Raw genomic sequence first — 18,926 nt, 5'->3', positions numbered from 1 at the left:
AGGTCAGTAAGCACAACCAGAATTCATACATAAGGCACACTCTTGATTTTTGAGAAAATTTAAGGATTTTAAGTGTGCCTTATAGTGTGGAAAATATGTTATACAGAAGAAAAGAATATATCGCGATATATATCGTTACCGCACATGCTTCAAATTATTTCGCGATATGGATTTTAGGCCATATCGCCCAGCCCTAGTTTGAAGTGAACTTAAAAGCTTTTAATTATGTATATATATAAATACAACTTTAGAAAAGTTTCCTTTGTGAAACTCTGCCTGTGCACATAATGAGAAGAGTAACTTCTGTCTTTGTATGTGACTGTATGGAAACTAAAAGCTCAAAGCCACTTCTCTAAATGTTTATCAGAGAGCCAAGAAGTGAGTAAAATCACCTAAGAGAGATTTGAACTCTTAGGTCTATGACATCCATTCAACAGTTGTTGAGGATATCTCAACTTGAAACCTGGAACGATCCACTGTCCCAGATTTTGTCAGTTTATGTAGATTTTGAGTTATTTCGTGGTCTAATTTCAGATACTAGAGATCTAAATACTAGAAATAAAAAATAATAAATGAGAAAATGATCAAACTCATCAAAACTCATGATCATAGTTATAGTCATCGTGACATCACCTGCTGTTTTATTGTCTCATTCTTTACGCCTCGAGCTTCTTGGCCATGGCCACCTTAACGTTGTGTAACCAGACGTGATGCAGATCTCACTGTGAGACAGAAGTGTGCTCGCAGCAGGTGTACCTTTGAACTCGGTCACCTTAATTTATAGCATGAATATCATATTGTACTCAATAAAACTTGAAACTCAGGAAAGACTGTTGATCTGTATCCTTTTATGAACAAATCTAGCCTGCTAACTTCAAATCAAATTCAAATTTTATTTGTCACATACACAGTACGATATGCAGTGAAATGCTTAGACAACTGCTCGTGACCTAAAGAAAAAAGAAAAGGCTATGAATAAGATAGGAAATAAATATGAAAATTAAAAAGGGTAAATTTAACTAGGAAGGAATAAAATAAAATATAAAAATTAAAGTTAAAAATGAGATAACTGTACAACACAAATTAGAATGAAGGGTAAATTTAACTGGGAAAGAATAAGATAAAATATATAAATTAAAGTTGAAAATAAAATAACTGTACAACAAAATACACAATACACAGTATAGAAATATATAAGAATGTATGAAGAAATATAAATATATATATACACAATAAATATAAATGTGTCCCATCTGCCCTGCACTCATGATGTCTGCAAGGTTTCACAACGAGACGTCACAAAGCAGTGGCTGATGTAATCTATTCTGTATGTACATCTATGATGAAAACGTTGAACGCACCAGCTTTCTAAGTATGCCAAGACCAGTCAGTGATCACCAAAGTAATTGGCACGTCCACTTTTATTATTTCTCACCACAGATTCATGCAAGAGTCTCTTTGTCTTCAGCAATCAGAACACAAGATGACATGTTTATATCCTCATATTTGTTATGCGGCGTGAGGACAGTCAGGGAACTCGACACCCTGACCTGGTGTTATAACTGCCCGTTCAAAAGAGGGGAAATAACCAGAGGAGATAAGAGAACTTGTAAAACTTGTTGCGCTTCTGGATTATTGACCTGTTCTTCCAGAAGCGACGGAGAAGTGAGCATGTGCAGTTTGTACCTGGAGTCAGTGAAGAGGAGAAACCCTGGGTAACTGACGAAGGGCGTCTGGAAATGTTGCAGTCACATCGTTTTAATTTATCCTTTGACAACTTTTTGTTTCTTTGAGTTGAATTGTTGGGCTCGTTTATTTAATTCTTCTGACACAAGCACCATCTCATCAGTATAAACTGAAAAACTGCTGATTAGGCGAGAAATCCCTCGGTGAACTCTTGCACTGCATGTCATTAACTTCCTGTGTGTGAAATCTGATGAGATCTTTGTAAACTTCATCTGCCTACAGCCTTTTCTCTCGATGGATCTGGGATCAGCTTTGCAGACCTGTTCCGGCTCGTGGCCTTTTACTGTATCAGCAGGTAAATACCCCGCCTAAGGCAGTTTCTTTGTTTGCTTTTCTTTGCTGTTGCTTTGTGATGATTCAAGCATGGATGAGGATAATGTCGAGTAAGCAGTCCACTCTCGGCCCTCACGGCTTTCGCTTCTTGTTTTATATCGTGCCAGCTGGGGCAACACAGACAGACACAGGAAATAGTTGAGCTGAAAGAATACCAGACACAACAAAGAGAATTAAATGGACACAAAATTGTCTTTAGATATTGTCGTCAGCTGCGTGTTCGCTTTATAAAGTCCGAGCACGGTGTGTGTGCGTATCTGTAGCGCTGTATTAAAGTGGCGTTAATGTAGTGCAGTGGAAAACCAAGGGTGTGTTATGAATGCACGTATCGTATGAGCATGTTTGGGTCGTGTTTTGCCAACCTGACTTGAGGCGTCATCACTTTTGTTCCACGAGGATAAACATAAATCTGTCACACATGCACGTTTCTTTCACGACTGACCTTTAATTCGACAGCTCCTTCAGCTCCTATGTTTATCTCATCTTCTGCTTTCTTAACACATTTTCATTTGTTTTTGTCTCTTTAGAGATATCCTGCCATTCACACTCAAACTCCCAGAGGCCATAGCTTCAGCCAAGACCCAGAAAGAGCTGGAGGAGGTGGCTCAGCTTGGAGCAGGTAGCCTTGCTGCTTTGTAAACTCACACCCTGAATGAACATGTTGGATTTCTCACAAGTATATCTCCAAGTTGTCTGCACTTAATTCATGGTAAATTCTACCTGGTATGTCTTGATAATGTGGTTATTGCACCTCCACCATAAATGGCATAAAAGAAGGATGCGGCCATCGTGACATCAGCTGCTGATTATTGAAGTTCTATTATGAAGCCTCGAAATGAGCCTTTAAGTTTATAATGTGGATGATAAGATAAGATAAACCTTTATTAGTCCCACATGTGGGAAATGTTTTGGTCACAGCAGAAAGTAAGTTAAGAACAGTAACAATGAAGAAAAAATGAAGAAAAAAACAATAGAATAGAATAAGATATGACAGAATAACATATTATACAAAATAAAATAAAAAAATGCCAAACTGGGAAATTGCAGTTGGTACTATTGCACATCAGGGAGATGGGGCGAAAGTTATTGTTGTGTATTGGATGTGTGTGTGTCTGCACATGTGTGGTCATCTGCAGAGACCATGTTGTGGAGTCTCACAGCAGAAGGGAGGAAAGACCTGTGAAATCTGTCCGTCTCACACCGCAGGTGCTGCAGCCCGACGCTGAAGGAGCAGCTCGGTGCTGTCATAATCTTCTTTTCTGAAACTTAAAATGATCAAAATTTACAAATGGGACCTAATGTTTTTTTTTAATATGACCTCAAATGAGTGACTGAGCCCATAAAGTCTTAGAGAAAGTGTTTAAAGAGCATCACAGCACCATGCGGGAGTTCACCGAGCTCCTGAGAGCGACCCTTTCTGTAGATGAGTGAAAACTTTTAGCAATGAAGTGTTTTTAAGGACTTTTTTCAAGTCAACCCCATTAGATGGGATTACCTTGTGTTTTGTGCATTGGCTTCACTTTTCACACCCAGTTTGATAGTGTCTTTAGGACCTAAGGCTCATGCTAATTTAGCGTTTTCTATCCCTTATATTAAAAGTCAAAGTCAATCAGGCAAACTGATAAATTGTTGTTTTAAAAAAATTCTAGTTGTTATGATTTCTTCTCTCTTGCTTGGCTAATCAGTTTCCTTCAGCTTTGTCCTGACAGGAAGAAACTATTGCTCGAGTGCTCAAACAGAGTAGAAATCACTGCATAGGTACTTTAATATAGGTACATAGTTTCTTTAGTGCTATTATTTTCACTTAATGTAAACTAGAGGAGTCAGTAAGTAAAGGCTGCTTTTAAATCTTAGTGTGTTGAACTCAGACTGTTCATTTGGCTTCCAAATCTTTTTAATTTGCTTTCCAGTTTGACTTTTTGCTCGATGTATCTACTGCAAATTGTAATATTACCTGGTTACTGATCTGTAAAGTGCAGGCGGGCAAACAAAGCAAAGATAAAAAGGTCAGTGTTCGTGCTGCAGGTGCTCTGTTTGTTCTCCCTCACACTGACTATCCTGGTCGGGTTTCATAGCAGATTTCCTGACTTCACTCAGAGTTACTCTAAGCTCAGCCCCTGTGAAACTGCGGGTGTATTTGGTTGTGTATATGGGGGTGGGAATGCACGTTTGTGTCCGCGTGCACCTGTTCGTCTGTGTCTATATGTCAGGTTGGGTCTTAGACTCAACCTCTCTGGGTACACCTCAGGCCCTCCAAAGTACGGAGGGCTATCTCCCCTCACCACACTCCCTGCCGGTGGCTGATTCCCTCAGACGTTGGTGTGTTGGTGGTCCTTGTCGACATGTATGTACCGGCTCACTCCTGGTGGCCGATTGGCGGGGCCTGGCGCCTGTGGCCCGGCTGGGCCCCTTCCAGGGCTGGGATGCCCTCAGGCCTCTGGGCCTGAAGCTTGGTCCTCTCTGGCACAGCTGGCTGCGGCGGAGCCCGCGGGCACGCCACTGCAATCCCCTCTGGCCTCTGCTCCGTAGCTGCTGGGTGACCTCTCGTTTGGGGCTCTACTCAGCTCTTCCCAGGAGGGTGGCACGGTTCCCCCCCTTTTGGTGGTCCTCCTCGGGTCCTTGTACGCTGGGGCCTCTGGATGTCTGGGGCCTGGATCTCCTCCATGCCTGCTTCATACCCTGGGGGGCAGGGCTATGGCTCCCCACACTCCCTAGCAGATCGTTACATGGAGAAACCTTTGGAATACAAGCGTGCTGATCCACACAGGTGTTCACACAGGTGTTCACACAGGTGTTCACAGACGTGGACTACACCTTTCTTGGCTGCTGCCTCAAAGCACATTGTGCGCTGTCTATCTTGCGTGCTGCACAATATCGTTTAATATTTAGTATCTACTGTTATCTACTGCTAGCTAGTTTATTGTGATGGTGCTGTTTTTATTATGTTGCTCTTTTTTTGTTTGCTTTCTCTTCTGGTTTTTTTCTCCATACAGGTGATCCAGGTGTTTGGTTTGTTTTTCCTTCTTTCCTCCCCCCTTTCTCACCGTCTCTTCTCCCCTCTGGTTTTCTTTCTCTCCCTCTCTTTCTTTCATTCTTTCTCCCTGTCCTATCCCCCAGTCATGTCTGTCCCGTTTGTAGCCACCGAAAATAAAATAAATACATAATTATAATAAAGGTCAATCAAATGGACCAATATGGCGAGGCCATGATGATCCACTTGGTAAAATAAATCCGCTTGGCATCTTTCTTGGCCTTAAGACAACAATTCTGATGCTAAAGATCCAAACGGGACACAAAAAAAAAAAGAAACTGCGGGTGAGTCAGCAGAAGCCTACGACATAACTCACCCCTGACGAGGGAGAGAAGGGAGTGGCGAGTGGAAAGCTACAGACGGCCAACTGCTGTCTGAGCACACACATGCCATTGCACTGCATTCAGACCTGTATAAAAACACAAAAGGCTTGCAAGCATGCGTGCTAACATAATACGTGCAGCATTACCAAGATGAAACGCTATCATTGTTTTTGTCTTCTATGAATGGATGTGGGTGGAAGCGTGCAGAGTTACTTTGTGATGAAGCACAGTGGCCGAAACATCCTTTAAGTATCAGCCAGTTTCTTTAATGCCAGATTTGCAAGATTATCCTGTCATTGAGGGAAACTCCCCTTCGTCATTGGACGGCTTCTATTTAAAGACAAACAGCAGACCGTTGTGGACTCTGGCCCACGCACATGTAAGGGAAAAAACAAAGAAACAAAACTTATCTTGCGCCTCATTTGTCTCCCGCGAATCAGTTAGTTTATCTCTCATGAGGCTAAACTCTTATCCTCCCTATCAGCATGGCTTTTGTTAGCAGTGCTGTGAGTTTGGTCGTCTCAGCTTAGACATTAACTTTCCATTTAGAAGGCAAAATACTACTACTGCTCATTGCAAAGTGAGATATTACTCTAACGAATGCATGTTAGCATTGCTGACATCATCATTAAAGCCGCAGACAGACACAAGGGTCACTTTTTCAAACCTACCTAAAAATTGTTGCAGACCAAGTGGGGACTTCTGGGGTTGGAAAATTATGCAAATGTGGCGACTTAAATTAACCTGTATCCACTTATTAAGGCACGCAAGCATTGTTTAAGCAAGCAAATCCCCATACACATGTTAAATCTCGCATGTCTGGCTTCACAGCAGAAATCACCATGTTTACAGCGTGCTGCAAAAACAGTTTTGGTCTTTATGGTTAGTTTTTCCCTTCGTAATAACTTAATCTGACAAATATTATGCTGTGAGGGAAGACCATCCAAAGTGTTTGTGCTACAGTTTGGTTAGTGAAATCAGTAGTTGTTAGAAATTCATGTTGTATTACTTTGTTGCATAGCACTCATTAGCACATTAGCATTGTGCATTGTAGGTAGACCGTTTATGTAGCTGATAATTTAACACCCTCTCACCTGAACATGGTGTTTACTATAGGGCCTGGGTATCGTCATTGATTTCTAGAATCGATTCAATTCCGATTCACAAGGTCCCAAATCGATTCGATTTAATTCGATTCGATTCGATTTGAATCTGGGAAATTTTGACAGTCAGAAATATTATAATTCAGATCAGTACATTTACATATTTTTGTATCTATAAAAAGGAAGCTGACACACGCAAGACTTTATCAAAGGTGTGAGCGTCACAGCAGAGGCCTTTGTGTAAAAGTAGCTGAAGATAAAACACAGAAAAACATGAAGGAGATTTTCCTGGCCTGGATTTTATAAAAATATTCTGCAGTAGATCAAAAACGAAAGAAAACCATTAATCAACACATGAACATTACCTCTGAAGTTACAGCGGTTTTATTAGAGACACAGCTGAGCGTTTTGCATTTTGTATCATTTTAAAAAGTTTAAATTTGTTCAGTGTTGAACGGCAGAAATTAGGTTTTCTTTTCAGAAGTATGTAAACGGGGAAAAAAACAGCGGCCGACAGCCTGTAAACAACGGTAGACTTGTGCGTAACAAGCAAGCAAATAATGAAGAAAACAGTACAGAGAGAGAGAGAGAGAGAGCTGTGCATCGTGGTCGAAGCAAAACAGTAAAAGTAAGAGTGAATTCATGACGATGTTTATGTGAAGCGTAGTTTGGATCTTCTTTTGCTGCTGGTTCGGTCAATATTGTTTGGAGAGACATCAAACCAACAGCTTTAGAATCAGCGCATAAAGGGCGTGAACACAAAGCGCGGACCAATCAGAATCAGCGAGCTGTGAGAAAGGCGACATTTAACTGATTCTGATCCGTGGGTCCCGCTGTGTGTTTACGTCTTTGTGCAGAATCCGTGTTCCTGCTCTCATTTACTGTCTTAGCTGTTTGGTGGTTGTTGAGATTTCACCAGAGATTCTGGCATTTCGGGCAAAATAAATTTATATTAAAAAATCGATTCAGGATTTTAATGAATCGATTTTACGTTATCCAAGCCAGAATCGATTTTAATCGATAAATTGATTATAAAAACCCACCCCTAATTTACTAGCTCTAAAAAAAAACATGGCAGCAGCATGGGTTACATCACTGTCACTTCATCCATCATTTATATACAGTCTATGGGCAGACGAACGACTCTAAAGACTTCCTGCATGGATATTTCACAATAAAAGCCTTAAGGAATCTCTGGTGGAACATTCCTCACTTTCCTGATATTGTTTTAGTTTGCAGCACATGCAGGAAGTGATGAGGTTATTATTGTCAGTAACGTCTGCATTGAATTAATGAATTTATTTATATCTAAAAAAACAACCTGTGGTTTTAATGTGGTGAGCTTCACTCAGTATAAACAAATGTCTTGTTTGTAGCATTTAAGCTAAGTCAAAGTGTGTTTGAGGCACTTTAAAGTGCACGTCTTTACTTGGATAAAGGGGAACTGCGATCAGCCCACTCTGCAGTCAGTTAGTTTTACATGTGGTGTTTATTCAGGTTGGCTTGGTTGCTGTTGGGTTGCTCTGCAGACACACACCACAGTGTCAGGTGCTCATTGCTCACATGGACCAGCAAGAATCCCACAGGCAGATTTCAGTCCCCAGACACCAAAGGATTACAGGACATATGAAACTGACCTAGCAGCTGGAGCTGCTTCTTCATTTCCCCCGAGTTTGTTTCCATTTTTAAGTGACAACAACTGTGTAGATGTATGCAGAGTGTGGATTACTTTTTGTCTGTTCTCTTAAAGGGTGGTTAAATCTTTATGCTGTAGCCGTGCGTTTACGATGGGATTCCACAGATGCTTTATTTTGTAGTGAATGAGGTCTGTCTTGCCAAGCAGCTGAAAACAATGGGATGATTCAGTGGAGTGAGAGAGCATTTCCTCCACTCCCCTGTTTCTGCACCGTCAGTGTAACGACAGAAACAGAAGAAGAAAGTTGTTCAAATGAGATTCACAGACTTTAAATTTAACACTAGATATTAGAAAGAAAGAAGACTGAGAGTGAATCTACTCAGAGCTACAAGGAAATGCAGAGCAGGAAGAAAGGGGTGGAGGGACTGTGCGCTATGTGGAGTTTTCAGTGCCCTCCCACTGTGTGATTAGCGTGTGTGGCTCCCTCTCTCTGGGTGTGTGTCGGCATCCAGTGAGTCAGAGCAGAGAGGCACGGGCTGAGTATGGAACACTTCTAGACGACAAACAAGCAGGAAAGACGGACGAAACTTTGAAAACTTAAAGGGAGCCAACAAAGTTAGTGCTGAGAATCTGCTGAAAACTTTGGGGATTTATTCTGTGGGAGTTTCGACTCGTCTCAGGAGACGCTGGCTAATGTTTGCCTCTTTCTTTACGTCTGTGTGTTACAGGTTTCTGGGACTCTGCCCTGTGCAGCCAGCGGCACACCTCCCCCCGTCCCTGTCGCCCTCTGAGCCGGACCCTCAGCCCCCAGCGGACCAACAGGAACAGCGAGGTCGAGGGGTCACCGCAGAGACGCAGCAGGGCTCACTGTGACAGCGCACCGGCAACCTTACAATCCCATGCGCCTCCACCTAACTTTCACCTAGAGAGACGACACTCCAGCGGTCCTCTGTGCTTTGTTAACCCGCTCTTTCTCCAAACCCGTCCGCACCGCCGCAGCAGCTCTGAGGAGGAGCCGCCTTCGAAGGCTGTCGAGTCCACCCTGGAGAATGCAGAGGAATCAAAGCCTTTAACCGGCAGCCGAAGCAGTGATCCACACGTGGACAAGATCAAACCCAACAGCAAATCGCGGCCACCTCGCCCCCCGCCGCCGCGCTCGATGCCACGCCGGCGTCCCGCCCCGCCTCCACCTGGACCTCCAGCAGCTACTGCCAGACCAAAGAGCATGCCAGAGGTTGTCATTACAAGGCAGCACCAATCCTCGAATAAGCGCCCAGCACCGGCTCGACCTTCGATGGGCATCAAGCACAGCGGATCATCCAAAAGTGGCAGCTCACCAATCCCCGTGCCTTCAAACCCACCGCCTCCGAGGCCAAAGAAGCCGGATTTGGAGTCTCACCGCTGCCACATTGCCCTGGATGATGAGACCATCGCCAAGGCCCTGTCTCGTGCCAAACTGCCATCCTGCCAGCCTCAACCGGCCCCCCCTGCAGATCTGGAGACTAACACCGAGAGTCCGTCCGGTCCTAATGAGAGGGGACACCAGCGACTCAGCGACATGAGCATGTCTACTTCTTCCTCCGACTCACTGGAATACTCCCAGTCTCCCGGATTCTCCCTGGGCCTGGCCCCTACCCCATCATTACACCTAAATCACCAAGACCCGGTGGAGGACAGCAGTGAGGACGATGACGACGGGGAAGAAGAGGAGGAGGACTACGGAGTTGGCATGGAGACAGACTTAGAAATGCGCCTCCGTCCATCCTTCAGAGCCCGGAGCCGAAAGGTCGGCGTGATTATAAGCGGTAGCTCCTTCATCCTTCCCAGGGCCTTGAAGGGGCGCTTCAGTAAGGTCAGCGGCATGCTCAGCTCCCTCATGACCCCGGAGAGGCGGACGGTGAAAAGGATCGCTGAGCTGTCCCGGGACAAAAGCTCGTACTTTGGTTCGCTGGTTCAGGACTACATCGGCTTCGTTCAGGAGAATCGAAGCTGTCACACGTCAGGGATGGATTTCCTGCAGACTCTCAGGCAGTTTATGACACAGATGAAGGCGTACCTGCGCCAGAGCTCTGAGCTCGACCCTCCTATCGAGTCCCTCATACCCGAGGACCAGATTGGTAAGTGTTTAAAGTGAAATGCGACTTTGAGATTTACAGTATGGGCTGCTCGTCTTAACTTTGTAAAACATCTTTGTGCGGGTGCAGGTGTGGGCGTGTGTCATGTTTTCGTCATATATCTGACAGCTTTCAGATCTCTACATGTTCACATTCCAGATATGTTGGGCCGTTAGTGATTCAGAGGGTTTCAAAATCACTAAATCCATCGACAGCGCTGAAGCTTTGAATCGTGTCGTCGAACTTTCCATATTAGCGTGCCGCGTTAGCCGTGTTGAATTACAGACATGCCAGCGTGCTGCGCCCTAGTGAGTTATTCCTGGCCTGTGTTTGTCGGCATAATCTCACACTGTAGTTGAGTTTGACTTTAAAGGGCAGGTGTTGCTTTTAAGTGTATATTTAACTTGGTGGGGCTGTTATTAAATGTCAGGACTCGAGGCTACAGAACTGTGTCAAAAAGTACCTTCGTATGCCTTCATTTCATTCATTATACTGCTGCTCGTGTCCATCAGGTCCTGCTGGAGATGTTTTTATATGAACATTTGGAAAAAATAGTTTGCACATATGGAAAACTCTCTGAAAGAGATGCTTCATTCTGATCAGATTATCGTGCACTAGCTTTGCAGAACATGTGAGCGTGTCTTTGCACACATCTCACATCCCCTTGTTCATTGTAAACAATAACAGCAAAGCCTTGTTCAGGGACAGAGAAATGATCCTTTCTGACTGTCCTAACAGACCGCACATAAACAATCTCGCGCTCACAAAGGTTCCCTTTGGAGAGGAGAAGTAATGTAAACATGTTTAACAAGCAGGCAGACTTTGATTCAATCGTTTGCGAAATGGAAATCTACTTCACTAGTCATTGGCCCAAATGTGGCCCACATCTTCAGTTTCCTGTGAGCCACGTTTGGCCTGATGTATCAGGATGAGTCCGGCTGCCTAAACTTAGCCCCACATCCACCTTACATGAGGTGTGTAGTGAGCAGTGTTGGTCAAGTTACTTGAAAAAAGTAATCAGTAACTAATTACTGATTACTTCCCCAAAAAAGTAATCCCGTTACTTTACTGATTACTTATTTTCAAAAGTAATTAATTACTTGGTTACTTTTTAAAAACACGATTTACAACCTGAATAGGTGATAAAGTGATAGATCTTTCAGCCCAATTCTACTTTTTCTACATAATCATCATACAAAATGTAATCAAATGGAAAAGTCTCTTTTTAAAACTTGTTTTATTAGTTTTAATCTTTTAACTTTATGCATTAAGCAAAAATTTAATTATCTGCAACATTCTCTGACTGGAAGAAATTAGTTTAATATTTAAACCTATTTTCTGCACATTCCAGCACATAAAATAAAATATTTTTTGTGTTTACACTCAGTCTTTCAAATAGATGCAAGTAAAACACAGCAGAAAATAAATAAAGTCAAAGACTAGCGGTCCTGTTGCTCTATTTTCACCTGTAAAGCAGGAGTGGGGTAGGCGGAGGGTTACCCTGGTGCAGGTGTGCAGCGGTCAGTGGAAGAATCCGCGAGTTTCTCTGTGAGTTTCCCATTACGTCGTAGCTACTCGGTGCTTGTTTGGAAGTTTAGGGGTTTTTTTCGCTGTAAAAAGAAGTTTTCTTCCCACGCACAACGGACACTAATGTTTTTGTCACTTTTTATGGAATCAAACTCAAAGTAAGGTCAGTACTTCCACGCTTTAAACGCTGCACGCTCATACTCTCTCTGCACTCGATATATGATCCATTGTTGATCTGCACACAGCTGTTGTCACGAACGTCGCACTCGCTTACGTCACTGTCATGAGACATTCTCGCAAAAAATCACGGTTTTAGTAACGCAGTAACGCAGCGTTCCTACGGGAAAGTAACGGTAATCTAATTACCGTTTTTGCAATAGTAATCCCTTACTTTACTCGTTACTTGAAAAAAGTAATCGGATTACAGTAACGCGTTACTGCCCATCTCTGGTTGTGAGTTTTGGCCAAGTCTAACACCCATAATACTTGCTGTAACGCAGCTCAGGACGTCTGAGCCACATCCAGCCTGCTGGAACATTTGTGAGCACCAGAACTGAAACATAAATGAGCATAAAGTGGCTCAGATCAGTCCCTCGTTTGTCAGCTGTCAGAATAAAAAGTCCGAGCTGAGAGCCGACAGTCCGCCTGATGTCATGTTACGCTCACACATAACTGTGGAAAAGGAGAAGTGGAGCTAAGGTGACCCTTCGAGCCTCTCGGGCGTGTTTACAGAAATACTGGGGAGTGCGGTTATGTTGCAGCAGAACAAAATGTTCACTCTTTTGTGTTTATAATGAAAAGGAAAGCTTGAAGTGCAAAATTTGGAGTGATTTTAGAGAGTGCAACACTTGAAGTATTGTGAGTGGGAGAAGCAGAATTGTTAGCTTATAGGGAGGCTTTTGACTGGCAGCACACACCCCAATTCATAAGTAAACAGAGAATGTGGATGACGCAGAAAGGCGGGGTTTAAATCAGTAAATGAGATATTTATTATGCGCTTCCGGCGTTCCTTCAGATGTAGGAGTACGTGTTTGCCTCTCGATTTAATTGCTTTTGAGATAAAACCTAACAACAAGTCAGAAAATGTAACGGTCGATCCCGAGGAGGCTCCGATCACGTCCTTGTGTGCACGTGAGGATCTAACAGAGTCGTCCAAGGCTTCCTTTTTATGGCTCTAGATTTATATCTGTAAGCATTTTGCAATAAAGGACTCGCCCTCGTTTCAGGTGAGCCACAGCACTTGGCTCTCGTACAGGCATCCTGTACTAATGTGGCTCACAATGAAAACAAAACCAATTCTTCATAAGAACAGGATTCCTGTGCGTGCATGAACTGTACTGTTCTGCGTAAATCATTGCATAAGTCTGGCATAAACAGCGCCCGGAGGCTGGGGTTGTCTGTGCTGCATGAATACTCGCCGTCAGTGAACAATAACACGCGATTGTGTGAAATGCAGCGTGCTGGGCATAGTTGAGGAAATGGTTTGAAGCCCGGGTACGTGGGTCAGAGGTACAGACGGGGCCGTTGTATTTACACTCATGTAGAATCTGCTTCCAGGTTGGTATATGACCGGGATGCTTAAAGCTCGCACTCGAGGTCAGTCACTCTTTAACGTTATCAGAGCCATAAACGTGTAATCTATCTGACACGACCAGTGTTTGAATGTCAAACTCTAAAGTTGAGTTTATTTACTCATTTTGTGGCTTCAGCTTCGAAAGGCAAGCGTTGATCCTTCGTCCAATTATTTACCTTTTTCTGCTTTTTAGTGTTAAGATAGCAAATGTGTATAAGTGTATAAGAGCACAAGCACAGAATACCAACAGTTCATTCAGCTCTCACAAACACATTATCTCAGCACACATATACAGTGTTGTGGAAAAGGGTTTGCCCTCTTCCTGATTTCCTAGTTTTGTATGTTTGGGTCCTTTACAGCTCTGTGGAAGAATTTTGGCCCACTCATCTTTGCAGTATTGTAATTCAGCCATATCAGAGGGTTGCTGTGTTAGTTTTATGCCAGATATAATGGGACACACAGCTTCCAAAAAGTCAACTTTTGCCTCTCCAGTCCACAGAGTATTTTCCCGAAAGTCTTGGGGATCAAAAAGATGTTTTCTGGCAAAAATCTATATTTCGCACATAGCCATATAGGTTTAGATTTTTTCTCACTCAGTAAATACAATCATTTAGAATATGCATTTTGTTTTTACCTGTGTTATCTTTGTCTAATATTTAAATTTGTTTGATGATCTGAAAGTGGCAGCACGGTGGTTAGCACTGTTGCCGCACAGCAAGAAGGTCCTGAGTTCAATTCCACCATCAGGCCGGGGTCTTTCTGTGTGGAGTTTGCATGTTCTCCCCGTGTTTGCGTGGGTTCTCTCCGGGTACTCCGGCTTCCTCTCACCGTCCAAAGACATGCAGCTTGTGGGGATAGGTTAATTGGAAAATCCAAATTGCCACTAGGTGTGAATGTGCGAATGAATGGTTGTCTGTCCCTGTGTGTTGGCCCTGCGACAGACTGGCGACCTGTCCAGGGTGTACCCCGCCTCTCGCCCTATGACAGCTGGGATAGGCTCCAGCGCCCCCCGCAACCCTGAAAAGGAGAAGTGGAAGCGAATGGATGGATAGCAAATGTTTCCCATTAGCCCACATGTTCATATAATCTGTTACACATTAAAAAAGAGCCAAAAAACACTATATTGTAGCAAATAAAGAGATTATTGTTATGTCCACTAATCAAAGTGAATCACGCTGCTGTGATTAGTGGAGACAATCACGCTTAAATCTGATTTGTTCTCCTGCTGGAGGCAACTTTGTGGGAGGAGCCTTGACATTAGGGAGACATGTCAGCGATAGCTTGACGTCCTCGTAAATGATTTCATCACAGGATGGATGGTAAAGGGCGTCATGTGCCCGAGGGCCTTCTCTGCTGTCAGACATTGTGCATCCTTATACTCAAATTACTTCCTGTTCATTTTGTCTTAAACGTCCTTCTGGCAGCATGATGGCGCGGTGGTTTGCACTGTGGCTAAGCAAACCCTGTGTTTCCCCCGTGTCTCCGTGGCTTCTCCTCTCACAGTCCCAAAGACATGCATGAAGTGGGGGGAGGTCAGTCTGCTTGGTCTCTGATTTCGATTTGTTTTGCTGATGAGAGCAAACAGACTGGAATTCAAAAGTGTCTCCTAACCATAAAGTGGTTATGTGAGCCCCACAGAGATGCAGCTAAGAGTATGTGCTGTTTATAAGACTGGGGAAACCTGCAGTCAGCTGAGACTGAAGAAGTCAGTTGGATGAGTGACAAAACGCTGCGTCCAGATGAACAGAATCAACTTTTGGTGAAGTAGGAGGGTGTTGTTGTTATTTTCTAATAAAGCAAACGACTGAAGAATAGAAACATCTGAAGTGTTGAGCTGACTGAGGTGAATTTCTTGGTATGGTCTCCGTTTTGACGTGCAAATAACATGTAGTAGAAATGATTTTAAAAATGCAGATATTTTATTTTCCATGTGATTTCTTGAAATGCATTTATAGTGCACTGGGTCAAAGTGCCATATTTCCAAAAAATAAATTAAAAAAGAAATAATAAAAAGAAAAAGAGAGAAATACATTCAGGTATGATCAATTTTGGCAAATAAAGAAAACAAAAAGTCGGTTTGCCGACTGAATGCTCATTTTGAGCTTATTGTCAGGGATCTCTCACATGTCCACCTCTGTTCAACTGTTTGCATGAAGTTAAAATTTGGTTATCACATAATTTTCTTACATTGAACGAGAATAAGACTGAAATCATAGTTTTTGCTAGACCAGTTAGCTGATGCCCTCTCGCTAGCCATCTCTCGCCCACTGTAAGAAACCTCGGAGTGTTCCTGGATGGCTCTTTTAAGCTTGAGAAACAGGTGTCCACTGTGGTAAAAAAACAGCTTTTACCAGTTGCGTCAGATTTCCAAAGCAAAGCCGTTCCTTCCTTTAAAGGACCTTGAAAAGCTTATCCACACATTTATTACATCCAGATTGGACGACTGTAACTCCCTCTACTCGGGCCTCCAACACTCCTCTCTTTGCCGGCTTCAGTTAATTCAAAATGCAGCTGCGCGTCTTTTAACAGGTGAACGCATAACTCCAATTTTAGCCAAACTACATTGGTTCCCTGTTAAATATCGCATAGATTTTAAAATTCTTTTGTTCACTTTTAATATTCTGAATAATTTAGCGCCCAGCTATCTTTCTGAACTACTCCACTTATACAATCCCAACAGAGCACTTAGATCGTCCAATCACAGGCTCCTAGCACAACCTAGGACTCGAATGAAGTCGAGAGGTGACCGGGCCTTTGCATCCGTGGCACCCAGACTCTGGAATAACCTCCCTGCTCATATTCGTACTGCCGAGTCTTTTAAATCACGTCTTAAAACTTATTTTTTTACTTTTGATTCTGTCTAGTTGGCTGGTCTAGCTTGTTGTGTTGTTACCTATTGTTTGTTGTCCTCTTTTATTGTTTGTTTTAACTGTCTCATGCTTTTACTGACTGTGAAGCACTATGGTCAACACTGTTGTTTTAATATGTGCTGTATAAATACATTTTGATTTGATTTGATTTGATTTGATGTCATCTGGGTTTAATTACTGATGCTTCAGATTAAAAGCATTAAGTCTTTAAAGATGATGCACTCTGATATTAGGGTGGATAATTTAAGCCTGATAACTTAACTTAGCCTGACTTTAAGCCATATGTGAGGACGGAGCAGCGTTAAATGTGAGAAAAGTCTTCAAGTTTCAGGGTTGATGAACATGACCTCAGCGTGCTGACTGCCATTAGCATGTGACGATGGTTTCGGGTTAACCAGTAAATCTCCTCATTCGTTCCCAGGAACTGTGTACATAAGAGTTACAGCAAATGTACAGTTTCAGTTTTATTTAACTCGTCATTGCACAACACGCAGTGACACACTTTATTATTTGATTACTCAAAGAAATGATCATTACATTACGTTTGGTGCTTAACCGGTTGTCTGTGTGTGGGTGTGTCCTCGTCCACAGACCAGGTGCTGGAGAAGGCCATGCACAAATGCGTCTTAAAACCTCTGAACAGCGTCATCGAGACGGCTTTGCACGACTTCCAGGTGAAGATCTTAGAAAAGCGTCTTCATAAATGAGGAGATAAGCGATGCTAAAGACGAAGCCCTGATATCAGTGATGCGTTGTCTCTGTTCGCTGCAGGTGAGCAGCGGAGCTTTGCAGCAGCTGAGGGAGAACTTGGCGCTGGCTAAGACCAAAAAGCCCCAGGAGCTCGGGGTGGACGGTGCCGTGCCCCCTGACGCCGTGGCTATTGAGAAAATCCGGCAGAAGTTCCTGAACATGAGGAAGATGTATTCCCCCGAGAAGAAGGTGTCACTGCTGCTGCGAGTGTGTAAGCTCATTTACACCATCATGCAGGATAACTCAGGTATGGAAAAGTCCGTTTGTTCCCAGTTTGTCAGTTTCCTCTGATTGTTTACAGCTGCGATGTTTTTCCTTTTCCTTCCTCTGCCTGACCTGTGCGACTGCCATCAAGGTTATTGGAGTTAACTGAAATGAAACCAAAAACTAAAATTAGATATAAAAAACATTGTTTTATTCTAAAATAAAAATTCAAACTAACAGAAATGATTTTGTAGTTTTAGAATTTATTCATTTGTGATAGTAGTTATCACAACTGGGCTGATAAGGCTTTGATGGGTGTGTTTGTTGAGAGTCTGGATGTCTAGACTGTGAGTCAACTGCTTCCAAAAGGAGTTTTCAAAAAGTAACACCTGTTCTGATTTTCCTAAATCACGCCTCTTGAAGCCCTCCGTACAATTCCCATTAAAAATGACTAAACCTGACGTCAAAATGAATAAAAACAAAACTAAAATGAAACATTTTAACATTTTCAAACAAAAGCAGAACTGAGAACGATCTGACGAACTCTGGAAACGATATAAAAGTGAAAAATAATTTGAAAATACAAACCTGCCACACCTACATCCCCCTCTGCTCTCCATCTGTTTCCTTCCAGGGAGGATGTACGGTGCCGACGACTTCCTGCCCATGCTCACTTATGTGTTGGCTCAGTGCGACATGCCGCAGCTGGACACGGAGATCCAGTACATGATGGAGCTGCTGGATCCATCCCTGCTTCAAGGAGAGGGTAGGTCCTGTCCAGAGATGGCTGTAATCCGATTACTTTTTTCAAGTAACGAGTAAAGTAAGGGATTACTATTGCAAAAACGGTAATTAGATTACCGTTACTTTCCCGTAGGAACGCTGCGTTACTGCGTTACTAAAACCGTGATTTTTTTGCGAGAATGTCTCATGACAGTGACGTAAGCGAGTGCGACGTTCGTGACAACAGCTGTGTGCAGATCAACAATGGATCATATATCGAGTGCAGAGAGAGTATGAGCGTGCAGCGTTTAAAGCGTGGAAGTACTGACCTTACTTTGAGTTTGATTCCATAAAAAGTGACAAAAACATTAGTGTCCGTTGTGCGTGGGAAGAAAACTTCTTTTTACAGCGAAAAAAACCCTAAACTTCCAAACAAGCACCGAGTAGCTACGACGTAATGGGAAACTCACAGAGAAACTCACGGATTCTTCCACTGACCGCTGCACACCTGCACCAGGGTAACCCTCCGCCTACCCCACTCCTGCTTTACAGGTGAAAATAGAGCAACAGGACCGCTAGTCTTTGACTTTATTTATTTTCTGCTGTGTTTTACTTGCATCTATTTAAAGACTGAGTGTAAACACACAAAATATTTTATTTTATGTGCTGGAATGTGCAGAAAATAGGTTTAAATGTTAAACTAATTTCTTCCAGTCAGAGAATGTTGCATATAATTAATTTTTGCTTGATGCATAAAGTTAAAAGATTAAAACGAACAAAACAAGTTTTAAAAAGATACTTTTCCATTTGATTACATTTTGTATGATGGATTATGTAGAAAAAGTAGAATTGGGCTGAAAGATCTATCACTTTATCACCTATTCAGGTTGTAAATCGTGTTTTTAAAAAGTAACTAAGTAATTAATTACTTTTGAAAATAAGTAATCAGTAAAGTAACAGGATTACTTTTTTGGAGAAGTAATCAGTAATTAG

General features: G+C 42.7%; 1 protein-coding gene across 2 annotated transcripts in view; it reads left to right on the top strand.

Moving 5' to 3' along the window:
- Window positions 1–18,926, top strand: part of rin2b (Ras and Rab interactor 2b) — a 38,799-nt gene that overhangs the window by 16,302 nt on the left and 3,571 nt on the right. For both annotated transcript variants that reach the window (XM_087842196.1, XM_087842197.1), the window contains exons 5-10: window positions 1,969–2,041; window positions 2,607–2,698; window positions 8,901–10,289; window positions 16,848–16,930; window positions 17,028–17,253; window positions 17,845–17,976. In XM_087842196.1, coding sequence (XP_087698322.1) covers window positions 1,969–2,041; window positions 2,607–2,698; window positions 8,901–10,289; window positions 16,848–16,930; window positions 17,028–17,253; window positions 17,845–17,976 — 1,995 coding nt within the window. The remainder of the gene's footprint in view (window positions 1–1,968; window positions 2,042–2,606; window positions 2,699–8,900; window positions 10,290–16,847; window positions 16,931–17,027; window positions 17,254–17,844; window positions 17,977–18,926) is intronic.

The sequence above is a fragment of the Neolamprologus brichardi genome, chromosome 6 (assembly GCF_056152115.1).
Source record: "Neolamprologus brichardi isolate AB-2024 chromosome 6, ASM5615211v1, whole genome shotgun sequence".
In the NCBI taxonomy this organism is placed as follows: domain Eukaryota; kingdom Metazoa; phylum Chordata; class Actinopteri; order Cichliformes; family Cichlidae; genus Neolamprologus; species Neolamprologus brichardi.
Note: the sequence above shows the minus strand (reverse complement) of the source record. Positions and strands in the feature narration are given on the sequence as shown.